The sequence below is a fragment of the Eubalaena glacialis genome, chromosome 12 (genome assembly GCF_028564815.1).
Source record: "Eubalaena glacialis isolate mEubGla1 chromosome 12, mEubGla1.1.hap2.+ XY, whole genome shotgun sequence".
In the NCBI taxonomy this organism is placed as follows: Eukaryota; Metazoa; Chordata; class Mammalia; order Artiodactyla; family Balaenidae; genus Eubalaena; species Eubalaena glacialis.
Window position 1 is genome coordinate 68,301,266 of NC_083727.1, and position 27,595 is coordinate 68,328,860.

Here is a 27,595-nt window from a genome sequence, read left to right on the forward strand (position 1 = left end):
TGTCAATCCCAGTCTCCCAATTCATCCCACTGCTCACTTCCCCCCTTGATATCCATACGTTTGTTCTCTACATCTGTGTCTCTAGTTCTGCTTTGCAAATAAGTTCATCTGTATCATTTTTCTAGATTCCACACATAAGTGATATTATATATTTGTTTTTCTCTTTCTGGCTTACTTCACTCTATATGACAGTCTCTAGATCCATCCACATCTCTGCAAATGGCACAATTTCATTCCTTTTCATGGCTGAGTAATATTCCATTGTATATATGTACCACATCTTCTCTACCCATTCCTCTGTTGATGGACAGTTAGGTTGCTTCCATGTCCTGGTGATTGTAAATAGTGCTACAATGAACATAGGGGTGTGTATATCTTTTTGAGTTATGGTTTTCTTCCGGTATATGTCCAGAAGTGGGATTGCTGGGTCATATGGTAGTTCCATTTTTTTTTTAAGTTTTTTTTTTAAATTTTATTTATGTTTGGCTGGGTTGGGTCTTTGTCGCTGTGCGCAGGCTTTCTCTAGATGCGGCGAGCAGGGGCTACGCTTTGTTGTGGTGCGCGGGCTTCTCATTGCGGTAGCTTCTCTTGTTGTGGAGTACGGGCTCTAGGCGTGCAGGCTTCAGTAGTTGTAGCACACAGGCTCAATAGTTGCGGCACACGGGCCCTAGAGCATGTGGGCTTCAGTAGTTGAGACACATGGGCTCAGTAGTTGCAGCGCAGGCTCTAGAGCACCGGCTCAGTAGTTGTGGCACACGGGCTTAGTTGCTCCACGGCATGTGGGATCTTCCTGGACCAGGGCTCGATCCCGTGTCCCCTGCATTGGCAGGCGGATTCTTAACCACTGCACCACCAGGGAAGTCCCGGTAGTTCTATATTTAGTTTTTCAAGGAACCCCCATATTGTTCTCCATAGTGGCTGTATCAATTTACATTCCCACCAACAGTGTAGTTTTAGTAAGGTTTGATAGTTTCCTCTGATGCTGTCTCCGGGCTGATAAGGGTCTAAAGTTGTCTCCAGTGATTAGCGTCTGTCTTTCCTGGTAGAGATAGAAGAGGGGACACTTTTATAAATTAATGGCAAATAGGGGGAGGGCAGAGAGCTTTTGTATAGGCATACCTTGTTTTATTGTGCTTCGCTTTATTGTATTTCACAGATATTGTGATTTTTACAAATTAAAGGTTTGTGGCAACCCTGCATTGAGCAAGTCTATGAGCACCACTTTTCCAACAGCATTTGCTCACTTAGTGTCCCTGTGTCACATTTTGGTAATTCTTGCAACATTTCAAACTATTTCACTATTACTATATTGTTACCATATTATGGATACCTGCGATCAGTGATCTTTGATGTTACTATTGCAAAAATATTACGACTTGCTGAAGGCTCAGATGATGGTTAGCAGTTTTTGGCAATAAAGTATTTTTAAATTAAGGTATGTAATTTTTTAAGATATGTTATTAATAGCACACTTAATAGACTATAGTATAGTGCAAACATACTTTTAAATGCACTGGGAAACCAAAAAAATTATGTGACTCACTTTATTTTGATGTTTGCTTTATTGTGGTGATCTGGAACCAAACCTGCAGTATCTCCAAGGTATGCCTGTATCTGTTTCTCTCTATTGCCTTCAGTTCAAGAAAGCTTATATACCTCTTAGACAAAGAAGCAATAAATTTGTGAAGAAATTACAGGACAAAAGGGGTTTGGGCTAGGGGCAGTAAATTGTAGGAAAGAGACTAGGAGATATATGGAAGATAAGGGTTGTTTTAGTAAGTTTGTTTCTACAGACCCATTTGAATGTTGATTACCAGTCTCAGGTGACAATGATGTTCTTCTATTGCTGGTTCAGGGAGGGCACATTTCTCATGGGAAATTTGATGGCCTGTTTTTAAGTAGAAACATCTGCATCTGTTGTTTCCAGAGTACCTTTAGCTCAAAATAGTCAGTATGCCAAAGTGCCATATTTTGGGGTGGCATGTCTTGAAATCCTTCCTGCCAAAGCGGCATGTTTTGGGGGTGGCATATTCTGCTACCCTTTTGTACCTGAGTCCTTTTGACGTGACCCTAGTAGTCTTTTAAAAAATATATTATTTTATCTTTTATTATTGAAATTTCCAAACATATACAGTAGTAGAAAGGCAAGTCTATGGACTCCCACTACCCAACATCCAGTTTCAATAATTATCAATATATTGCCAGTCTTGTTTCATCGATACCTACACGTCTTATCCTTGTTGATTATCATTAGCATTACTTTTAGAGCTTTCTTGAGGCATAATTCACCCATTGGAAGTGTGCAATTCAACGATTTTAGTAAATTTATAGAGTTGTGCCACCATCACCACAATCCAACATTAGACATTTCCATCACCCCAAAATGTTGCCTCGCAGCTGTTTGCAGTCAATCCTTCTTCCACTCCTATATCCAGGCAACCACTGACCTGATCTATCAGTTTAGTTACTTTAGAGCTGTTGATTTTCCTCCTGCTGCCCAATAAAAGTCTTGGGATTTCTCTTAACAGTCATCCTAAGTATTTTTTTCACATTTTTCTTTCTGTGTTGAATCTCTCACTTCCTAGATACCATATCTTCCTCTTTCTTGGTTTATACCCTCATACAGAGGATCACTTTTTCAACATATTCCTGAGAAAGGGTATATAGGGGAGGAAAAATAATTTTCCTCTACCCTTCTGAGTCCTTGGCTGACAGCCCTGTACTAAAAGACAGATTAACAAGAGAAAAACAAACATGTTAATTAACATGTATACTTCAGGTATACATGGGAGATACCCAGGGAAAAAATTGAGTCACTCCACAAGTGTGGGTAATTTTTCATCTATTGTGCTATGACCTCTCAGGGAATGCTCTCAATTATCTTGGAATTTTTTAAAATTATTAATTAATTAATTTATTTTTGGCTGTGTTGGGTCTTCGTCGCTGTGCGCGGGCTTTCTCTAGTTGCGGTGAGCGGGGGCTACTCTTCGTTGCGGTGTGTGGGCTTCTCATTGCGGTGGTTTCTCTTGTTGCGGAGCACGGGCTCTAGGCACGCAGGCTTCAGTAGCTTGGCTCGCAGGATCTAGAGCGCAGGCTCAGTAGTTGTGGCGCACGGGCTTAGTTGTTCTGCGGCATGTGGGATCTTCCCGGACCAGGGCTCGAACCCGTGTCCCCTGCACTGGCAGGCGGATTCCCAACCACTGTGCCACCAGGGAAGTCCCTCTTCTTGGAAATTTAAAAATATTATTTATTTGGAAATGTATTCTGTCCCATTTTCATAGTTCACTTGTTCTGAAAGTTCTGCTGTTGAGTTTGAGTTCCCCAAGGAGCAAACATTCAAATCCTGGACAAAAATTCAAATTGAAATACATTTTTAAAAGGTTTAAACTTCCTTTGGAGATCTACCCATGTCAGTACAGACAGATCTACTCAGTTTTAAAACACTTTTTAGAGGTAGAATTTACAAAAGTGCACAACTCTTAAGTGTACAGTTGATTTTTTTTCTCTTTTGTATCTACCAGAGTAACCACAACCCAGGGGAAGATAATGAAACATTTCCGTCTCCCTAGGAGGTTCCCTTAGGCCCTTTGCAGGCAATACCCACCAAAAGCAACCACTAGTCTGACTTTGTCATTATTTTGGCTTGTTTATGAACTTGACGTAAATGTACTGTTAATTTTTATGTGCTCTTCAACACCCCTCTTCACAGTGCCTGAAGACTATTCTATACCTTACATACTTTATTTCATTCCCATGTCAATGAAAATAATCAATAATCTATAATAAGAATAGAAAAGAGTTTTATTTGAGCCAAACTAAGGACTAGCCTGGAAGCCAGCTTCCCAGATTACTCTGAGAAGCTGCTCCAGAGAAGCATGGTTTCCAGCACAGTTTTACATCTTGTCAGAACAAAGAACATTAAACAAGACAGGGTTACATTCCTTCAAGGTTTTAAAAAACAACAACACACACAGATCAGCAAGTACACAGCAAGCCAGCATGGCCTTGGCACCTGGAAAGGAAGTCTTATCATCAAAGGAGTACTAGCATAAGCATCCCAGGAAGAGAGACATTTAATCTTTATATTTAACATGGACATTCTTTACTTCTGGTCAGTGTGCTCTTTTCTTTAATAATTAGAGCAGATATACAATTTATGTCTGATAGGCCATAAACAGGCTATTTTAGTTAGCATAAAATTCAAGTTAACTCATGCATAAGCCAAGAATGACTTTCATATATGTCAATATGTGAAAATTTCTTTTATCACCCATCTTAACATTTATATCCAATATTTATATTAAGAATGCTGCAAGGGACTTCCCTGGTGGCGCAGTGGTTAAGAATCTGCCTGCCAATGCAAGGGAGACGGGTTCGAGCCCTGGTCCAGGAAGATCCCACATGCTGCGGAGCAACTAAGCCCGTGTGCCACAACTACTGAAGCCCGCGCGCCTAGAGCCCGTGCTCCGCAACGAGAGAGACCATCGTAATGAGAAGCCCGCGCACCACAACGAAGAGTAGCCCCCGCTCAGCACAACTAGAGAAAGCCCACGCGCAGCAACGAGGACCCAACGCTGCCAAAAATTAAAAAAAAAAAGAATTCTGCCAGGGCTATGCTTGTTACACTTGTGTGTGAATTTCCACAGGCCAGAGGTCTAAAAAGGGAATTGCTGGGTCAGAAGGGGCGAATCTGCTTTTCATTCCTATCTGATCTTTTCGCCTGTTGAGGCAGAAGGAGGCAGGAGGATCCCACAGCCCTACAGGCTCCCTAGCTTCTCCCGCATGGCGGAATCTTCTGTCTCGCTATCCCACCACTCGTCGTCTCCGGACCTCCCATCACAGCAAGCTCTTGCCTCGGCTCTACAAGCCATTTCTGCTCGGATTCCCCAGCGGGAGTTGGCCGGATAGGGACGCCCGCATTTCCGGTGCCGAGGGGGCGGGGCCGGCGTCTCAGGCCTGCGCCGTCGCAGGCCGGTGACGTAGTGCGCCGCGTGCTCCCCCCACGTGTGCCGCAGCTCTCTGGGTGTCCGCGGAGAAGCGGCGGTTGTTTTCTCTGGGGGCGAAGTTGGTGGCAGCTCCGGCGCGGGGACCTCAGCGGCTCGGGGGCTCTGAGCGCGAAGCAGGGAGCGTCGGTGGCCGTCTGGGGCGGAGGGCCCGCGGTCATGGAGCACCTCCTGCTGGAGGTGGCGGCCGCGCCTCTGCGGTTAATCGCTGCCAAGAACGAGAAGAGCCGCAGCGAGCTGGGCAGGTTCTTGGTCAAGCAGGTAAGAGAAGGAGCGAGAGGGAAAGCGCCCGGCCGCCCCCGCCACCCCCCTGGCGCGTGCCCCATGGCCCTGCGCGGAGATGCAGGGGACAGGAAAGCGGCGTCTTGTCACTCTGGCCCGCTCCCCAGGGCTGGCCCGTGGCGGAGGCGTCCGCGCGCGTTTGAGGAGCCAGGAAGGAGCCTTTTGTTTTTCTCGGGGGGAGAGCCTTGCCTTCCCCTCTCCACCGACTTACCCCCTTGCAGCGCCCTGACTGCGTGCGGCAGACGTGGCCTTCGGAGAGAAATGTGGGTGGTTTTTCTGTAATTGAGGTTGCGTGTCTGCCCTTTTGACATGTGTATTATCTAAGTGTGCCGAGTCCAGTCACCCCTGTTAGCTTGGGTGAATGTTTCCTGTCTGCCCAGTCCCGACTTTTCGGCCCACTGACAAGCATTGATTGTGTTCCTGCTTTGCCTAGCACACAGTGTGGCACTTTGAGGAGACATAAATTCGTTAAGGTCTCTGCCCACAGGGAATTTAATGTCTATCTTTAGAGACCGTTCATAAACCCAGAAAACAACTGATGGACAAAGCGAGACATTGAGTGCATAATTTCTAAGCCATGGGAATTATGAATTGGTTTTCTGGGAAATGGGTGCTCTGGCCTTTTAAGAGCGATCTCTCGTTTACCACCAGCTGTCTGAGTTTTTTCACGTGGCATTTTAACGTTGTGTTTTGTGCTTCCCCACCCCCCCCAATATCTGTTAGCTTCTTTTTTAAAAAATTAATTAATTTATTATTTATTTTTGGCTGCGTTGGGTCTTCGTTGCTGTGCGCGGGCTTTCTCTAGTTGCGGCGAGCGGGGGCTACTCTTCGTTGCGGTGCGCGAGCTTCTTATTGTGATGGCTTGTTGAGGAGCACGGGCTCTAGGCACACGGGCTTCAGTAGTTGTGGCATGCGGGCTCAGTAGTTATGGCGCACGGGCTTAGTTGCTCCGCAGCATGTGGGATCTTCCCAGACCAGGGCTCGAACCCGTGTCCCCTGCATTGGCAGGCGGATTCTTAACCACTGCGCCACCAGGGAAGTCCTGTTAGCTTCTTGAGAGTAGAAAAAAATTTTTTTTCTAATTCCAGTATGTAGACCGTATATATCCTATTGCTTAGGAAACAACAGCAGTATTTTGTGTCTGGAGTAGCTGGGAACTAACATGAGAGACATTTCTGTTTGGTGACAACAAATGAACGTGTATAGCAAAGGGGAGGGAGCAGTGGAAGATATGCCTGGGGTTATCTGGCTTGTGCTTCCCCCAGGGAAGGGAATCACTAACATAAATGGAGAGGTCTGGGAAAGAAAACGGATTTTTGGTGGGCTGGACTAAGGAAAGAGATGATCAGTTTATATGAGCTGAGCTTGTGGTGACAGGCTCCTGAATTATGTATTGTGGCTAGAAGTATTTTTCTGTAAGTGGGCTTGCATTTAGAACAGAGGTTCTGAAGCTGGGGCTCATGGACCATGGACAACAGGGGATTTATTTATGATTCTCCGCTGTAATTGGATATAAAATTGGTGCTTATGTATTGGGAGTAAAATGAGAAAAATGGTTTGTAGCCATTTTTAAGAGAATCTGATATTTTGAAGTGTGAACCACTCAGGTAGATTCTGAGACTATATAGTAATGCTAAGGAACTTAAAAGCTACTCGAAAGTTTAGTTGAATTAAGGAGATTGGGACACCTGTTCTTCCCCTTTCTTTGTCTCACGTTATCTGTCTCTCAGATTCTATCCAATCTGAGAGATGTTTTTCAGGTTTGTTCCTTTCCATTTTCAGTAATAGTTTCAAGCCTTTCGCTCAGAGAAGAGTTGATTGTGTTGTCATTCTATTTTTCTCCTATTTTGGGAAGCAAAATAATTTTTACTGGAAAGCAAAGGCTTTTTTTTTTTTTTGGCCAAGCTGTGCAGCTTGTGGGATCTTAGTTCTCCAGCCGGGAATTGAACCCGGGCCCTCTGCAGTGAAAGCACGGAGTCCTAACCACTGCACTGCCAGGGAAGTCCCAGCAAAGTTTTTGAAACATTGCTTCTCATGGAGTTTGGGATCTGAAGTAAGAATTTTTTAGGATTGTGCTTCCTTTTTTTTTTCTTTATCTCAGCTGGTGACACCACTGTCCCTTTTCACTCCTTTTCTGTCACATATAGCCAAGTCCTCCTGATTTTCCTTACTCAGTATTGGATCTGTTCCTTTCGCTTCCTCCCTACTACCGCTACCATCCTACAGTTCTGACTCTTAATTGCACTGTGGGGGTGTTCTTTCCACCACCACCAAGCAAGTCTCAGACACCAGCTGGTGTTAACTCAATTAGTTAACAGTTAACTCAATTCTGACACTGTTTATCTGCAGAAAGCATCATATTCTTCAGGGTAAAGGCTCAGCCCTAAAAGACTTCTCCCACCCGCAACATACACACCGGTTGTCACCTGTGCTTCTGATCAACTGGCTATAAATTGGAGGTTCCAATGACCTCTTCCTTGGGTTTGATTAATTTGCTAGAGTGGCTCACAGAACTCAGAGAAATGTTTTACTTACTAGGACAACCAACCCTGAAGCTCTCTGAACCATGTTCTTTTGGGTTTTTATGGAGGCTTCCTTACATAGGCACAGTTGATTAAATCTCTGGCCGTTGGTGATTGAACTCTCCATCTTTAGCCCGTCTGCCCTCCGGGGAGGGCACGGAACTGAAAGTTCCAATACTCTAATCACATGATTGGTTCTCCTGGCAACCAGCTCCCATCTTAGTGGCTTTCCACAATTCACTGTATTAACATAACAAGACACCTTTATCTCTCTCTCTCATCACAGGAAGTTCCAGGGGTTTTAGGAACTCGGCCAGGAATAGGGTCGAAGACCCGATTTGTATTTCTTATAAATCACAGAGTCACATCTTACTTCCTTGATCACTGTTTATGTTGAGGAAGAGCAGAGTGCTTAAGAGCATGCGTGGGTACTGGGGCTGAAGTATGGCTGAAGATCAAATCCATTCTCTCTCTCTTTTTCTTGTTTTGTTTTGTTTTGTTTTTTGGCCGCACCGCTCGGTTTGTGGGATCTTAGTTCCCCGACCAGGGATCGAACCTGCACTGCCTGCAGTGGAAGCGCGGAGTCTTAACCACTGGACCGCCAGGGAAGTCCCTCTGTTCTCTTTTATTGAACTGCCTTTGGGTCCTCCCACAAGTTGCTCAACTCTCCTGAGTCTCAGTTTCTTGATATGATACGTATTACATATGGTAGCCGCTAAATAGTTACAGACAGTAGTTGAAAGCAGGGACTCTGGAGCCAGATTCTGTGACATGGATTCCTGGTTCTGCTCCTAGCTTTGTGACCTTACCCCTTTTTTATTTTTCAGTTTCCTTATCTGTAAAATGGGGATAATTTTACCTACTTCATGGGTTGCTATGAGGATTAGATGCCTAGAATATAGTAAGTGCTGTCTATAAAAGTGGTTGCTGTTATTATTGCTATAAATAAGATTGTTATGAGATCTAGATAATGCATTTGAGGAGTTTACCGCAGTGCCTGACCCATAGTAAGTAGTCAATACATATGAGCTATAATTAGAATTTTTTAAAGACAGCTTTAGCATGTAATTCACATACCATATAATTCATCCATTTAAGTGTACAGTTCAGTGGTTTTCGCTCTGTTCACAGATACGTGCAACTGTCACCACAGTCCATTTTGGAACACTTTTGTTACTTCAAAAAGAAGCCCCTGTTCTCTTTAGCTATTATCTCCCATCCGTATTCTGGTCATTTAATATAAATTATCATTAATAAGACAAATCTGAATCTATTGCCATTCTGCCTAAGAGCTCCCCACTGTCTCCAGAATCAAAATCCAAGCTTTCTAAAATGGTATATGAAATATTGCTTTTTTTTTTTTAATTTTTAAAGAAACTATCTTCTGTCAATCATATTTCCATTTTCTTTTTGAAATTTTTTTTTTTCTTACCCAGTCTGGTTCTCAACTGGGGGCAATTTTGCTTTCTGGAGCAAATCTAGAGATGTTTTTTGGTTGTCACAACTTGTGATGGGGGTGTGCTGTAGGCATCTAGAGTGTAGAGGCCAGGGATGCTGCTGAACACCTTCTAGTGCACAGGGTAGCCTTCACAACAAGGAAATTATCCAGCCCCAAATGTCAGTAGTGCAAAATTAAGAAAGAAACCCTAAATATATGTATACCTAATAACAGAATATCAAAATGCATGAATCAAAAAGTGACAGAAAAGGAAAAATAGAGAAACTCAAAATTATAATTGGAGACTTTTAACACTCTAGCCTCGGTCACTGATAGTACAAATACAGAAGATCGGTAAGGATATAGAAGACTTGAACACCATCAACAAACCTGACCTAACTGGCATTTATAGAATGCTGTGTCCAGTAATTGCAGAATACATACTCTGCACATCTGGAACGTTCACCAAGATAGATCATAAGATGGGCTATTAAACAAGTCTCAACAAATTTGGGAGAATTGAAATCATACAAGGCATATTCAGTTACCCCAATGAGATTAAATTAGGGGGATAAACCCTCAAAATGATGCTGGGAAAAATCCCTAAATGTTAGAGATTAAATAAGAAAATTAAAAGAAACTGATGGCTAAAGAAGAAATCACTGGGAGAATCAGAAAATATTTTGAACTGTATGATAGCTTAAACAATTTGTGGGTTGCAGGCAACAACAATTAGAAGGAAATTCATAACATTTAGAGGGAAATTTATGACATTAAGTTCTTATATTTGGAAAAAATGGTTTAAAATTAGTGATATATCTTAAGCTTCTACCTTAGAAAATTAGAAAAAGAAAAGCAAATTAAACGCAAAATAAATAGAAGGAAGAAAATAATAAAGATAACGGTGAAAACGAATGAAATAGAAAATGGACAAACAATATAGCAAACCAGTGAAACCAGAAGTTGATTCTTTGAAAAGATTGACCAAGAATAAAAGGGAAAAATCCAAACTATTAGGAATGAAAGAAGGCCACCATTACAGAGTTTGAAAAGAATAAAAAAATAAGTAACTAATATGAAAAATTTTATGCCAATAAATTAGACAATTTAGATGACAGGAGCATTCAGAGAATATAAATTACCAAAGCTCACTCAAGAAGTAGACAAAAACAAGATAGGAATAGAGCAAAACTTCCTCAAGCTGATATAGAGGATCTACAAACACCATCAGAGTTAATAAAGGAACAACCCGATTTAAAAATGGGTAAAAGATTTGAATAAATATGTCACAAAAGAAGATAAATGAATGGCTATTAAATACTTCATACCATATACCACTCCACCTCCACTAGAATGGCTAAAATTAAGACTGATAATACTATGTGCTGGTGAAGTTATGTAGCAACTGAAGCCCTCAAATATTGCTGGTGGGGATGTGAAATGGTGCAGATACTCTGGAAAACAACTTCTGTTAAACATTGAAAAATTTCTTAAAATTTTATTTATTTATTTATTATATTTATTTATTTTTGGCTGCATTGGGTTTTTGTTGCTGCGCGCGGGCTTTCTCTAGTTGCGGCGAGCGGGAGCTACTCTTCCTTGTGGTGCGTGGGCTTCTCATTGCGGCGGCTTCTCTTGTTGCGGAGCACTGGCTCTAGGTGTGCGGGCTTCAGTAGTTGTGGTATGCGGGCTCAGTAGTTGTGGCTTGCGAGCTCTAAAGCGCAGGCTCAGTAGTTGTGGTGCACGGGCTTAGTTGCTCCATGGCATGCGGGATCTTCCCGGACAAGGGCTTGAACCTGTGTTCCCTGCATTGGCAGGAGGATTCTTAACCACTGCGCCAGCAGGGAAGTCCTAAAAATTTTTTTTTTAATTAAAAATAAAAGTTTAGGGAATTCCCTGGTGGTCCAGTGGTTAGGACTCCGTGCTTTCACTGCCGAGGGCCCGGGTTTGATCCCTCGTTGGGTAACTAGGATCCTGCAAGCCGTGCGGCGTGGCCAAAAGTGTATTATCAAGTTGAGCATACAGTTACTGTGTGACCCAGGAATCTCACTCTTTGGTGATAAAAAGATTACGAGTAACGAAAATATGGGGGGGGTGGAGGCATTGGGAATTTGGGATTAACAGATACACACTACTATATATAAAATAGATAAATAACAAGGACCTACCGTATAGCACAGGGAACTATATTCAATATGTTGTAATAAACCTATAGTGGGAAAGAATCTGAAAAAGAATATATACATATGTATATATAACTGAGTCACTTGCTGTACACTTGAAACATTGTAAATCAACTATACTTCACTAAAAAAAAAAAAAAAAATAGTAATGAAGGACTTCCCTGGTGGTCCAGTGGTTAAGACTCCATGCTTCCACTGGGGGGGCCTCGGGTTGGATCCCTGGTCAGGGAACTAAGATCCCACACGCTGTGCAGCGTGGCCAAAAACCAAAAAAAAGAGAAGAATGAACATATGTCCATCAGTCTCTTGTACATGAATGTTCATGGTAGCTTTATTGATGATAGCTGGAAACAGTGCAAATATCTGTTAACATGTGAGAGGATAAACAAGTTGTGGTATGCTCATATGGTGAAACACTAGTAAGTAATAAAATGGAATAAATTATTAACACTACCTACAAGTACAACTTTGGAACTTTGGAAAAAATTATTATATTTTTGAATATGGTATTTAGGTTGTGCTCAAGCTGTGCTCTTATAGATAACCATTTAGTGTCAAAGTCTTTAGGCTATAAATTCATAGCCTTGGGCTTGCTGGGTCAGAGGGTATATGCCTCAGGCAATTTAAACCCATTGTCACATTGCCCAGCAGCAAGGGTTGTGTGGACTTGCATACAGACAAGCAATATGAGACCTTTTGCATACTTTTCAGTTTTCCTTTTTATGGTTATGGACATACTGAGCCCAGGCACTAGAATTTTGTGGTTTATTTCATCTTGCATATCAAAGTGTGGCTGTCTGCTTTGGATCTGTCTTGTTTATTAATTAAAATCTGAAGCCTTCATGGGGATATATCATCATTCATTTCCAGGAACTGATTTCTTATCTTTATTCTTTCCTCAAGAGAGTTGGCAGTTTTGCATACTAACTGCACTTTATTTTTTTCTCATTTAATTCCTGTTTTCCTCCAAGACAAAGGCATTGGGGGAAACACTGGATTCCCTGGAAACTGTTATGACTCTGAAACAGATTACTTTTCAAGGAAGCTGAAGCTATCTAGCATTTTACATGGAATCCTGGTGTCAGTCTTTTTACCTCAAACCCCAGTGGACTGAAACTTATTTGTAACAGCGTTTACATTCAATTAACTAATGCTCTATTGCCAAAAAACCCCCACCATGTTTTATAAGATAAACTCAGTTATGAAGTCTGGCAATTGGATATTTTGATTTTAAGCCAGGACTCTGTTCTTCTGTAGCAGTAGAAATGAAAGTCATTTATGTAGAAATTTTGTTTTGCCTTTCTCTCAGGTGTGGACACCTCAAGATCGCCAGTGTATCTTGAGTACCTTAGCACAGTTACTTCTGGATAAGGACTGTGCTGTGCTGGTTGGCCGCCAGCTGCGCCCTCTCCTTTTGGATTTGCTGGAAAGGAATGCTGAAGCCATCAAAGCTGGGGGCCAAGTCAACCATGACTTACACGAAAGGCTCTGTGTGTCGATGAGCCGACTCATCGGTAACCACCCTGACGTCCTCCCGTGAGTAACAGTTTTATTCTTCACGTTTCTCCTTGAGGTGGTAGAACCTACTCTCTCCTGGGAAGTAAGGAGGAGTCTGAGCTGAGATGAAGAGAAGAGGGGAAATTCAGAAAGGGGAGAGAGGAGTGGTACTATTTTATAAAAATAGTCACAGCAGAAGCCGTTTATCCAGCTCAGTTCAGTGACCATTTACTAGGTTTTAAGTCTTGACCATCAAGACAGGTCTGGAAAATATAACCAAGATATCTCCCTGCCCTCAAGGATTCTGTCACCTGGCAAGACATGCATATAAGGCAGATCTAAATGAGTTTTAGCTGAGGCTCTTACAGCATCCATTTCAGATGGGTGAGATTCTTGCTTGCTGGAACAGCTGAAGTGAGTGGGTTACAAGAGCTCTAGTGTCCCAACTTTCTGTAAATCTATCCACATCCAAAGGGCGATAAGAAGTTGTATTAGAACTGGATTCTGATGCATTTCTCTTTTGACCTGCTCTCTTTCCAACTTGGGCTGCTTCACCCCTCCTTAGGCAACCTCATGGTCCCCCGCTCCCACGAGGTCACCCCAATAATGCTGAACTTAGTGCGGACGCCCAGTTGGCATAGCGCCCTGCAGCCCGGAACTCCTGGCCCAAGCCATCCTCCTGCCTTAGCCTCCCGAGTAGCTGGGGCTATAGGCATGTGCCACTGCACCAGGCTTTCTCAAAATGATAGGTTTGTGTGGAATAGTCAAAAGAGGCAGCTAAATGAGTGTCAGGGGTTTTTCAATTGAGAAGGTAAAGGACTTTAACTCTAAACATGAATAATGTTCTGTGTACTTATAGGAGCATCTTTTTAAAAAAATTAATTAATTAATTGATTTTGGCCGCGTTGGGTCTTCGTTGCTGCGTGCAGGCTTCCTCTAGTTGCGGCGAGCGGGGGCTACTCTTCATTGTGGTGCGCGGGCTTCTCATCCTGGTGGCTTCTCTTGTTGCAGAGCACAGGCTCTAGGCACGCGGGTTCAGTAGTTGTGGCACGTGGGCTCCAGAGCGCAGGCTCAGTAGTTGGCAATGCTCAGGCTTAGTTACTCCGCGGCATGTGGGATCTCCCTGGACCAGGGCTCGAACCCGTGTCCCCTGCCCTGACAGGCTGATTCTTAACCACTGCGCCACCAGGGAAGTCCTAATTAATTTTTTTATTGGAGTATAGTTGGTTAACAATGTTGTGTCAGTTTCTGCTGTACAGCAAAGTGAATCAGCCATACATATACATATATCCACTCTCTTCCAGACTCCATTCCCATATAGGTCATTACAGAGGACCGAATAGAGTTCCCTGTGCTATACAGTAGGTTCTTTTTCTTTTTTTCCCCATAAACTTATTTATTTATTTATTTATTTTGGCTGCGTTGGGTCTTTGTTGCTGCACAGGCTTTCTCTAGTTGTGGTGAGCGGGGGCTACTCTTCGTTGCGGTGCACAGGCTTCTCACTGCGGTGGCTTCGCTTGTTGCGGAGCATGGGCTCTAGGCGCACGGGCTTCAGTAGTTGTGGCACGCGGGCTCAGTAGTTGTGGCTCGCGGGCTCTAGAGCGCAGGCTCAGTAGTTGTGGTGCACGGGCTTAGTTGCTCCGCGGCATGTGGGATCTTCCTGGGCCAGGGCTCGAACCCGTGTCCCCTGCATTGGCAGGTGGATTCTTAACCACTGCGCCAGTAGGGAAGCCCTACAGTAGGTTCTTATCAGTTATCTTTTATATACAGTAGCGTGTATATGTCAATCCCAGTCTCCCAGTTTATCTCCCCCTTTTCCCCCTTGGTAATCATAAGTTTGTTTTCTACATCTGTGACTCAATTTCTGTTTTGTAAATAGGTTCATTTGTACCATTTTTTTAGATTCCACATTTAAGCGATATCAGATGATATTTTGTCTTTGTCTGACTTACTTCACTCAGTAGAGCATCTCTTATTATTAGTCTTCGTCAACACAATAAGTACACTTTGGCTTTCCTGGAAGTATAATCTCTAGTCTGGTCCTTGGATGAGGTAATAAGAAATGAAGGCTTGGGGAAACCATAATTTGTGTGAGCTTTTCTAAAAGAGTAGCAAAAAAAAAAAATGGGCCCAGTTTGATGGGACTAAAACATATACAGCAAAGTTAAAGATCACCATCGTATGAGGTATCAGGAGCTTATCCTCTGGGTTGATTGAGGATCTGGATTGTGGCCTCACTGGGAGCTTTAATCACTTAGGTGTGCTTGACTGTGGTACAGTTTCACAGGGTGTGCTGACTGTCCTGTGCTTACCCTGTAGGACTGACGCGTGAGTGACTTCAACCCCACTTCTCTTAAGCCTTAGTGGTAGAGTGCTCTAGGACTGTGCTTGGGAATCATTAAAATGATGGATTGGCTACATCTGCTTTCCCATCAGCTTCAGATTTTATGTTCATATTCAATGAATGTGAGGCACACTCCTACTTTTTCTTTTCTTTTTGCCAAGGCAGTATATTTTACTTATGTTCCCACCTTGTTCCAGAAATTATATAATGCAGCTACAAAGGTGCCCGTGGTGGAGTAACTTAAAAACAAGGAAGAAAAAAAAAAGCACCATGTGTAAGTGTGTGTAAATGATGAGTCAATGCATGATATGAAATGAACTATATAGGTAGTGATGTGGAATGGGATTTTGATTTTTAGTTTTAAGAAATGTAGCTGATTAGTTTGGCTCGTGCTCTAAATTTCCTGTTTGGGAATTTACCTAATGTATTAGGAATATACCTAATATATTTAGATAGGCTGCAGTCATTTATTCAGTAGGTAAATATGAGTCCTCCCTTTAAGCTCTGGGCCACATCATGGGGGTGAGAAAGTCCAACGTAATGAGTTTCTGTATTTGCAAACAATAGGATACAATACATTAATAGAGGTGTGAGCCAAATACTTAAGGGAAGCATGGAAATCATTAAACTAAGAAAAATGAGTGTGTTATCCTCTTGGAAGTTAGAGAAGGTTTCGTACTGTGCAGATTGTGGAGGAAGAGTGAGGAGTGGAAGAATGAACAGATGAGAGATGAGATGGGGATGAAAATCTAGAAAAGAGAGACTGGAGAGGCTCCCAGTCAGGCTCCCTTGGATCCTAATGACATTCATTTTCGGGTTCACACCTCTTTCTGAGGCCAGGGTGTGTACCTATTTGGAGTTTCCATCGGGTGTCTCAGTAGTAACAAGGTATTTCTTTTTATTCCCTTGCTTATGCTAGTTGTTCATTACTGGCCCCCCTTTCCCTAAGCTTTTTTGAGATATAATTGACCGATAACACTGTGTAAGTTTAAGGTGTACAGTGTGGCGATTTGATACACGTATTGTGAAATGTTTACTATAGTAACATTAGTCAACACATCCTTCACCTCACATAATTACCATTTTGTTGTTTTTTGTTCATTACAGTTTTTACATCTGCAGTCCTTGAATGCATTTTTTACTCTTTGGCAGATTCTTTAGCAGGACTCTGTGAGAACACTCCTGGTCTGTTGATGCTTTCTCTATTCTGATACACTAGTTTAGGTTTCAAAGTTCTATTTTTGAAAAATCATCTAATTCTGTTCCTAACTTTCCATTCTTGTGTTCCTGGATTTTTTCAGCTGTAGCTTTGATTTTTTTTTTCCCCCTTAGTGTTCTCTCAGGAGTGTAACCTTACTTTTAAGTTCTGATTGTACTTTACTCTTATATTTTGCACCTTTTAGTTCTTTGCTTTTTTAGTTTGCTCCCCCTTTCTTGTTTCTCCCCTCTCTCTGGTCCTTGCGAGTCCCTTTAACACACTGTCCTTTCAACCATGGCATGCAAATCTTGTGGAAACTGCCTTTCATTAATGATGAGGACTACAAACCACTCTCGCATTTTATGGGCATTGTCTCCAACCCTCAGAGGTTAGGTGTTATTCCCATTTTCCAGATGAGGAGACTGAGGCTCAGAGATGCTAAATAACTTGCCCAGAGTCCCTTTGCTAGAAAGTGGCAGAGCTGGAATTCAGTCCTAGGTTAGCTGCTTCCAAAGCCCATGCTCTTTTTTTCTACTTTGTGGTGCTGCCCACTCATCCTGTTTGAGCCATTCATGTATTTGTTGACTGATTTACACAGAACTTGATCTGAACAGCATGTTATAGCTAATGATTATATTTATACTCCCAGGAGGGAAAGAATACAGCAGTCCCCCTTTATCTGTGGTTTTGTTTCCCGTGGTTGCAGTTACCTGAAGTCAATCATACCCAAAAAAATTAAATGGAAAATTCCAGAAATAAACAGTTCATAAGTTTTAAGTTGCATGCTGTTCTGAGTAGTATAATGAAATCTTGTGCTGTCCTGCCCGGGATGAGTCATCTCTTTCTCTAGCATATCCATGCTGTATTTGCTACCCACCCACTAGTCACTTAGTAGCCATCTGTGTTGTGGTATTAAAGTGCTTGTGTTCAAGTAACCTTTATTTTACTTAATAATGGCCCCAAAGCACAGGAGTAGTGTTGCTGACAATTTGGATATTCTGTGCCCGATTTATAAATTAAACTTTATCATAAGCGTGTATGTATAGGAAAAAAGTGTGTATAGAGTTCAGTACTATCCGTGGTGACAGGCATCCACTCCGGGTCTTGGAACCCATCGCCCGTGGATAAGGGGGAACTACGGTAATCACCGAAGTTCCTTTGGGTTGTACTGGGTTAATTTCTTGGCTTCAGTTTCACATTCGCTGTCAGTTTGTCCTGGACATGTGGATCCACATTAGTGCTATGTCTTTGATTGGAAAGAGCAATAATAGGTGGGCCTAGTAATGGTCTTTTGTGAACAATAGCAGGTGGAATGCTATGGTAGAGCATGCTTCATGTGTAAAGTGCTGTATATATATGGACAATCATGCTGAAATCAGGCTGGCATAGGGTGGAATGAGGGACCAAAAGTAGTTATGCTTTTATAAACCTCTGCTTCAAAACTGTGTTCAGGAATGTTGTAAAGGTAACACACACTTAATTTTAGACTTTTTTCCCCCTTCAAGAATTATTTTACTTATTCTGGCGGCATTCTTCTGAGGAAAAGAACATCCTCTTTTAATTACAAAAGCAATACATTCAAGTAACACTCAATAATACAGAATCGTAAAAAGCAAAAGGTCCTCTCTCTCCACCCTGAAATCCTACTCTCCAGAGATAACTGCTATGTTTGGTATGTTTCCTCCCAAATCCCTTTTCTTTTTCTTACTCTTGCACCCATCTGAGAGTGTGCACACTGATATATTTACGTGCACACATTTTAAAAATAGCTTTATTGAGATGTAGTTTATGTACCACATAAGTGTACAATTCAATGGTTTTTAGTATATTCACAGGTATGTGCAACAGTCCCCACAGCAAATTTTAGAACATTTGTGCGCATATTTTCACAATAAAATTTTAATAAAATCTAAAAACAAACATTTGACTATATACTAATTTTAATAAAAACACATATTATAATTTTTAACTTGCATCTTGTTTTTAAATTTAGTCACATATGGACATCTTTGCATCAGTAAATAAAGTTGTTTTAAAAGTTGTGTAGTATTTTACCACTTCTTATCCGTTTGTTGGGCAATTAGGTTGTTTTTGAATTTTTGATGTATAACGTGACATTGAACATCCTTGGGCATGAAAATCTGTGGATCTGCCATGGGAATTAGGAGTGTGGATTTTGGAACAGAATAGTGGTATTTTAGTAATAACACATATTTATACAGGCTTTAGAGTATTTAAGTAAGTAGATAAACATTATCTTTTTAATCTTTGTACTGTGACATATTCAGGCACTCTTAGTCCCATTTCAAATTTTAGAGGGTTGACTAAGTTAACTAAGTTGTTCTAAGTGTCAGAGCCAGAACTGGACCACAGGTCTTACTTTTAGATGCTGAGTTGCCCAAGTAAGTGGCTGATCCAAGATTAGACGTTTAACTGGATAGTGTTTCTTGTTGCATTTTAGACCTTACGACTCTGTTTTATCCCAGGAAAGAGACCATTCTCCATAGACTTCGAATATTCTCCAGGGAAACATCTGATCATGTTATTCTCTGCCTAAGTATGCTTTACTGGTCCATCCATCACTGCCTGGATCAGAATTTTAGAGCACTTTCTGAAAATGATGGGTCTCTAGAGAAAAGGGTGCTGTAGTCACCTAAGTTCAGGAGGGAATATCAACCCATCCTCCTTTTGTATACTTACAGTGGACCACAGTCTTTTTCCCCTGTGGGGAAGCCTTCTACTACACAGGTTTACAGCCATTGCCAGTCCACTCTGTTCATTTCCCCTTATCCTCAAAGACCTCTTGGGTCGGGTTGATGACTGGGTTACTGCTTATCTCCTACATGTTTGTTGCTGCCCATTGGTTCCACGTGCACTGCCAACACCAGCTGCCCATGAGCTAGTGGACGACCAGCCTCCCACCACAGCTGCCATGTCTCTCTTCCAGGCCACAGCTGAATCTTTTTTTTTTTTTCTGGCTGTGCTGCTCGGCATGCGGAATCTCAGTTCCCCAACCAGGGATTGAACCGGTGCCCCCTGCAGTGGTAGCGGGGAGTCCTAACCACTGGACCACCAGGGAAGTCCCCACAGCTGAATCTCCTGAGACCCAGTTGTCCAGTCTCCTTCAGAATATCATGAGCGTTAATGTACAAAGCCTTTATTCCTGTTGGCCTGGCTTGCGCATTGAAGTCCAAGCCTTCCCACCCATCTCCTGAATTCTCGTTTTGTATCGTCCCACCCAACTGACATCCAGGCCTCTTCCCTCACCCAAACCCTTTCCCTGCGTGTGCTCCATAACCTGCACACTCCCTTGTATACTTAGCCTCTTCTCTGAATGTTACTTTTGCTTCCTTATCTTCACTGATTTACGGTGGTCTTGATACTGTGTCCGTGTTGGTCCTTAACAGGGAAGGGGGTCTTTAATCGCACCCTCCACATCCCTCACAGTCTGCATGTTTAGTGGGTGTCCTCCTTTCTGTTCTGTGAAGTTTTCTGGACATTCTTGTTGCCATGACACCTGCCATCTTCTGCTTTATTTTCTGCTGCTGCTTTCTTGTGATCACTGATGAACTTCCGAGCTCCTCTTCCTTCTTTGAAGAACTTGGCAACCGGCCCATCGTCTTCTTCCCCACCCCAGCTCCTGTGTCACACCTGGAATATCCATGCATTGTTGACTCTGTTGTTCCTTGGCTAGTTAATCTCCAGTGGACTTCTGTGTTCATTTCACCTACCCTGCTCACTGCAGTGGTCACACCCTGGGTCTAGCTCACATGTGCACCACCACCTTACAAGTCACTGGCTCAAACGCTCCGTTCCCAGACTGCCGTCTCCTACCTGACTAGTTCACTCAACACACTAGCCTTTCTCTTCACTGGGACTGCCAATTCTTTCTTCCTGTTAATCAGCTCTTTCCAGTTTGTACCTTATGTGGCTTAAAATTCTATTTTTGACCTTATGGTTGCTGTCTTTCTATTAATATCTACTTTTTTGTCTGTCGGTTCAGTGTTCTTATCTATCTAGAAAACTCCAACTCTTGATGAATCCACTTTCTTCATGTCTGTAGTAGAGCAACTGAATCACACATCTGATTGTGGAGTTGGAAAGCCTGGATTCAGATAGCCTCTTTACACTTAGTAGCTTTGTGACCTTGAGCAAATAAACTAACCACTTAGTTTCCTTAGCTTTACATTTGGGATAATAATACCTACTGTTGACATACTCCCTGTTCTAGTCCCACTTCAGAGTAGACTGGGGTAATGAGAGTACAGAAAGAGCTAAACCAATAGCTTTCATTGTAGACCAATACATACAGGGCACAGAGGAGTTTGCTTTGATTCCTTTTCCCACTTCCTGGGTTTCCTTCTACTCAACATGCCAAGGAGTACAGTAGAAACAACGAGGATGTGCTTCTACATCATTTACTACCTGAATCTACTGAGAATCACCATGTTTGCAGTATACATAAATTCTGTAGAGTATGTTTAAGTTTTTAAAGTTTATTTTCATTCTTAAAAATGCACATACTTTTTTTTATTATGGTAAAAAAAAATCATAAAATTTGCCGTCTTAACCATTTTTAAGTATGCAATTCAGTAGTGTTAAATATATTTGCATTGTTGTAAAACAGATTTCCAGACGTTTTTCATCTTGCAGTACTGAAACTTTATACTCTCTAAACAATTCCCCTGTGCTCCTTCCCCCCAGCCCCCGGGTAATCACCATTCTGCTTTCTGTATCTGTGAATTTGACTACTTTAGATATCTAATATAAATGAAATCGTACAGTATTTATCCTTTTATGGTTGGCTTACTTTACTTAGCGTAATGTCCTGAAGGTTCATATATGCTGTTGAATGTGACAGGATTTACTTCCTTTTTAACTTTACACAGTATTGCATTGTATGTATATACCACAGTTTATTCATTTGTCGAAAGACATTTGGGTTGCTTCCACTTCTTGGCTATTGTGAATAGTGCTGTTATGAACATGCGTGTGCAAAAATCTCTTTGAGACCCTGCTTTCAGTTCTTTTGGCTATATACCTAGAAGTGGGATTGCTGGGCCATATGGATAAGTGCATCATGTGATTCACTGTATTTCAATCTGTAATTAAATTAGTATGTTTGCTTTGTGGTGAAAAAAAGATATGCTAGTTTTATTTTTGTAAATATTTATTTATTTATTTGGTTGTGCCGGGTCTTAGTTGCGGCAGGCAGGCTCCTTAGTTGTGGCATGTGAACTCTTAGTTGCAGCATGCACGTGGGATCTAGTTCCCTGACCAGGGAACAAACCCAGGCCCCCTGCATTGGGAGCACAGAGTCTTATCCACTGCGCCACCAGGGAAGTCCCTATTTATTATTATTTTTTAAATAAAATTTATGTATGTATGTATTTATTTATTTATTTATGGATGGATGGATGGATGGCTGACTGCGTTGGGTCTTCGTTGCTGCGTGCAGGCTTTCTCTAGTTGCGGCGAGCAGGGGCTACTCTTCATTGTGGTGCGCTGGCTTCTCATTGTGGGAGCTTCTCTTGTTGCAGAGCATGGGCTCTAGGTGCGTGGGCTTCAGTAGTTGTGGCTCGCAGGCTCTAGAGCGCAGGCTCAGTAGTTTTGGCGCATGGGCTTAGTTGCTCCGCGGCATGTGGGATCTTCCCGGACCAGGGCTCGAACCCGTGTCCCCTGCATTGGTGGGTGGATTCTTAACCACTGCGCCAGAAGGGAAGCCCCCTATTTTTTTTTTTTTATTAAAGGAACCTCTGTACTGTTTTCCATGGAGTTGCACCATGTTATCCTGCCAACAGTGCACAAGGGTTCCAGCTTCTCCACACCCGTACCAACAATTGTTAATTTTTTTTGTGTGTGTGTGGTTTTTTTTTTGGCCACGCCATGTGGCATGCGGGATCTTAGTTCCCCCACCAAGGACCGAACCCGTGCCCCCTGCAGTGGAAGCATGGAGCCCTAACCACTGAACTGCCAGGGAATTCCCTCATAGTATTCCTTATAGTCTATTTTATTTCTGTGGCATCCGTAATGTCCCCTCTTTCATTTCTGTTGTTTTTTGAGCCTTCTATTTTTTTCTTAGTTAACCTAAGAGTGTATCACTTTTCTTGATCCTTTCAAAAACCAAGGCTTAGTTTTGTTGATTTTTTTTCCCTGTTGTTTTTCTAGTCTGTATCTCTGCTCTAATCTTTATTATTTCCTTTCTTTTGTTAGCTTTGGGTTTAGTTTATTCTTTTTTTAGTTACTTGAGGTGTAAAGTTAGGTTGTTAGCTTGAGATCTTCGAAAATATACATGTTTGTAGCTATAAAATTCCCTCTTATCATTGCTCTTGCTGTATCCCATAGGTTTTGGTGTGTTGTATTTTTCTTTTCATTTGTTTCAAGGTCCTTTCTAATTTTCCTTGTGACTTCTTATTTGATCCATTGGTTGTTTAAGAGTGTGTTGTTTAATTTCCACATATTTGAGGATTTTCCAGTTTTCCTTCTGCTGTTGCTTTCTAGTTTCATTCTGTTGTAATATTTTGTATTATTATATGAAAGGTATTTTGTGTAATTTCAGTACTTTAAAGTTTGTTGAGACTTGTTTTGCGTCCTTACATGTGCCCTATCCTGGAGAATGTTCCATGTGCATGTGAGAAGAATATATATTCTGCTGTTGCTGGATGGAGTATTCTGTATGTGTCTGTTAGAGCCCTTTGGTCTGTAGTGTTGTTCAAGTCCTCTGTTTCCTTATTGATCTTCTGTCTCATTATTCTACCCATTTAAAGTCTGTTTTGACTGATATTAATATAGTCACTCCTGCTCTCTTTGGATTACCATTTGCATGGAATTTTTTTTTTTTTAATCTCTTCACTTTCACCCTATGTGTAGCCTTAGATCCAAAGTGGGTTTCTTGTACATAGCATATAGTTTGATGCTGTTTTTTTTTTTTGTATCCATTCAGCCAATCTGTGTCTTTTGATCGTGAGTAAACCATTTACATTAAAAGTAATTACCGATGCAGAAGGACTTACTATTGCCATTGTTAATTATTTCCTGTATGTCTTGTAGCTTTTTATCCCTCTTTTCCAATCTTACTGCCTCTCATGAGGACCACCTCTTCATCTTTTAAGGTGCAGCCAAAGCATCTCTTCTTGACTCTCCCAGGTTCAGTTGAATCTGTTTTCTTTGTGCCTCTCATTGTTTCTGTGACTCTCTTCCTTCCTAGATAGCAAGTTCCTCAAGGAAAGTATCTTCTTGGTTTTGTACCTCCAAGACTTAACACAGTGCCTGAAACACAGTGTCTGACTCATAGTGAGGAGTCAATAAATATTTGTTGAAAATGAGTTTATTTTCAGTAGTAAACACTTGTGATAAGTTCTTGTGGTTTTTGTTTCCTCTTAGATATCTCATGCTGCAATTCTGGTTCTTGAACTTGAGCAGAATATAATCTTAGGACTAGGTGGCTTTAAGCATTCATCTCTTTTGGTTCTCAAACCCTTGGGAGTTACTGTTACGTTCCGTTGTCTCATTAAGTGGATATGTATACTTTGATATTCTTACCAAGCAATGAAAGTTCTTTTTCTTTCTGAAGGTTTGCCCTGAAGTATTTCAAGGACACTTCTCCAGTCTTTCAAAGACTCTTCCTAGAGAGCTCAGATGCAAATCCAGTCCGGTATGGGCGCAGGCGGATGAAGCTCCGGGACCTGATGGAAGCAGCTTACAAGTTTCTGCAGCAAGAGCAGTCTGTGTTCCGGGAGCTCTGGGACTGGAGCGTGTGCATCCCACTCCTCAGGAGCCATGACACCTTGGTCCGCTGGTGCGTAGCTGTTGGGCTGTTCCTGTGCTTCTAGTGTGGGGATGGTTGAGGGAGTCTGGAGTTGTGTGCATGAGGAAGGAAGGGAAACCTTTTAAAAGGCGTCATTTTTGTTCTGGTTCCTGTGGGGTTCTTATTCCCTTTCACGTGTCATTTCAGAGGGAAATCAGATGGTATGAGTGGAATTCCATTGTTTTGTGTTCCATTAGGTGAATTTATTTTGCCTGATTTGTGTTTTCTACCCTTCCCTGTGTTAATTATAAGATTTCCTTTTCTAGTGTTCAGTTGGCTAGCAAATTTTCTTTATTCTTTAGAATCAGCTGCAGGTCCTGAGTTTATATACTTTGGTTTTCTCCAGGTACACAGCCAATTGTCTTTCTTTGGTCACCTGTATGAATGAAGAGCACAAGTTATCATTCCTTAAGAAGATTTTTAATAGTGAGGAACTGATCCATTTTAGGTTAAGGTAAGCAGGAGCATTCCTGGAGATCTTGATGTGGCTTTACTGGGCGTTAGAGTAGTTGATGAGATCTTCATTTTCCTCAGGTTACTAGAAGAGGCCCAGCTGCAGGACTTAGAGAAAGCCTTGGTGTTGGCCAATCCAGAAGCCTCCCTTTGGCGTAAGGAGAAGGAGCTGCAGTATTTACAAGGACACCTTGTTTCAGCTGACCTCTCCTCCAGGGTGACTGCTGTCTGTGGTGTGGTGCTGCCTGGGCAGCCGCCAGCCCCTGGAGAGCAGGTATGTTGACAGCAGTGGCATGTGTGCCCTCTTCCATCCAAACACTGAGTGTGCATCTTTCCTTGGCTGGGCTCTGTGTTCTAGGTGTGAGCCAAATCGAGTTTGCCAGATTACTGTTCCACTTACAGAAGTGTTCAAGGAGAGAGTAAGAGAAATTCACCCAGGACCCTCCTCTTTGATAGTCACTTTGTCCCTATTTAGTGTGAAGTCAGAAATTGTAATGATGCTTATGCAAAAGCTTTTAACTTTAGCAAAGCTCTTCCATGTATGACCTCATTTACTTGCTGCAACAGCTGTTTGAAGTTGGGTGGCCCACATTGTGATACCATATTTATGTAAAACTAAGGCAGAATGACTTGCCTAGGACCCGTGGGCTGTCCTTTGGCAGAGATGGGGCTAGGCTCAGCTATAACTCCCCGGCCTCTTTCTGTCAGAATATTCTCTTTGCCTGTTGTGTGAGAGGCTAGCATCTGTAGTGAACTCTTCCCCTGCCATTGGCAAATGACCTTTCCAAGAGTGTGCCTCCAGACTACACTTTGGAAAGTCTTGTAAATCAGAGTCTGGTTCCATAATCTGGGAACATTGGGAACCAGTCTGTTTTTCCCCAGCAGCCTTTAGTCAGTTGTCACTTTGTCTGATGGTCAGACCCACCCAGTTTTCTTCCTGGAACAAGTCCTGAGTCATTCCTTGAACTATCAGTTTGTATCTGGGAAGTACAAAATTAAAAAGATAAGTATGATGTAGATATAAAAAAGTGCATGTCTTAAGTGTACAGCTGCATGATTATTCATAAACTAAGTATCTCTGTCGCCAGCACTGAGATGCCAGCATTTCCAAAGCGCCTTGTGTCTCCCTCTGGTCAGGAAGACCTCCCCACCCCTTTTTAACCACTCTCCTAACATAGATTAGGTTTGGAGCATTAGAACTTTAACATAGGGAAGGATTCTGGTTGGGGTAGGCTTGATATACTGGGTGGCAGTGGCAGAGCACTGGGGCAGAAGTGCAGAATGGAGCTACAGCCCAGCCTGCCTGCCAGTTGCTACGAGTAACAGCTCTGCAAAAAGTTCGAGAACTTCCAGCCCTGAATCTCATTTTGTCCTCACATATCTTTAGGGGACAAGCTATGTTTGAGAATTTACCATTCCTTAAAAGTTAATAATCATTGCACTTTTCCAAGAGGTCCTTTTTTCTGTGTCATATTAGGTCCATTGTTATTAAAATTTGTTTAAATTGTGGTAAAATGAATGTAACATTTACCATCTTTACCATTTTTAAGTGTGCTTTTCAGTGGTGTTAAGTATATTCACATTGTTAGCAAACAAACTCCAGAACTTTTTCATCTTGCAAAACTGAAACTACCCATTAAACATATTGGGTGCATTATTATTATTATTATTTTACTTTTTGTTATGGAAAATGTTAAACGTATTCCAAAGTAGAAAAAATAGTGTGATGAATCCACATGTACCCATCATTCAGCTTCAGTAATTATAAATTCATGATCAGTTATGTTGCATTTATATTTCTGAACACTGTCCTCACACCGTATTGTTTTGAAGCAACTCCCAGATACCACATCATTTCTTACCTATATATAGGCATACCTTGTTTTATTGTGCTTCTCAGATATTGCATTTTTTTTTTTTTTTTTTAACAAGGTTTGTGGCAACCCTGCCTTGAGCAAGTCTGTTGGTACCATTTTTCCAACAGCATTTGCTCACTTCGTGTCTCTGTGTTACATTTTGGTAATTCTTGAAATATTTAAAACTGTTTCGTTATTTATATTTGTTATGGTGATCTGTGACTGGTGGTCTTTGATGTTACTATTGCAAAGATTACAACTTGGTGAAGTCTCAGATGATGGTTAGCATTTTTAGCAATAAAGTATTTTTAAATTAAGGTATGTACAATTGTCTTTAAGACATAAAGCTATATTGTACACTTAATAGACCACAGTGTAGTGTAAACATAACTTGTATGTGCACTGGGAAACCGAAAATTTTGTGTGACTTGCTTCATTATGGTATTTGGTTTATTGCTGTGGTTTGGAATTCAACCTGCAAAATCTTTGAGGTATGCTTGTACTTTGTGTGTACACATATGTGTGTGTGTGTGTATAAAAGGAAAGGGCTTTATGCAAACTATTATATATAGGATGTATATATAATATAAGGGAACTATATTCAGTATCCTGTGATTAACCATAATGAAAAAGAATATATGTATAGCTGAATCACTTTGCTGTATAGCAGAAATTAACACAACATTGTAAATCAACTATACTTCAATAAAATTTTTTAAAAAAAGAAAAAAAGGACTTAAAAAAAATTTCCCAGAACTCTTTATTACACCTGGAAAAAATTGAACAATTTTATAGTGTATCCTTTTAGTGTCCTTACTCCCCTGATGGTCTCATAAGTGTATTGTACATTCTTGATCTTAGACGTGAAATCCTAGAATATGGTAAGATAAAGAAAAACAAAAATCCAGTCATGAGAGATGAGGTTTGCTCCCATCCCCTGTGTGTCAACTTTTGTGGCTTCTTTTTTTTTTTTTTTTTTTTTTTTTAAACATCTTTATTGAAGTATAATTGC

General features: G+C 41.6%; 1 protein-coding gene across 1 annotated transcript in view; it reads left to right on the plus strand.

The window, feature by feature from the left end:
* Positions 1-4,999: 4,999 nt before the first annotated feature.
* MDN1 (midasin AAA ATPase 1) overlaps positions 5,000-27,595 on the plus strand; it is a 153,538-nt gene continuing 130,942 nt past the window's right edge. Inside the window, exons 1-5 of the mRNA XM_061206786.1 lie at positions 5,000-5,264; positions 12,738-12,964; positions 24,041-24,265; positions 24,621-24,728; positions 24,809-25,001. Of these exons, the coding sequence (XP_061062769.1) occupies positions 5,163-5,264; positions 12,738-12,964; positions 24,041-24,265; positions 24,621-24,728; positions 24,809-25,001 (855 nt within the window). The 5' untranslated portion in view covers positions 5,000-5,162. The remainder of the gene's footprint in view (positions 5,265-12,737; positions 12,965-24,040; positions 24,266-24,620; positions 24,729-24,808; positions 25,002-27,595) is intronic.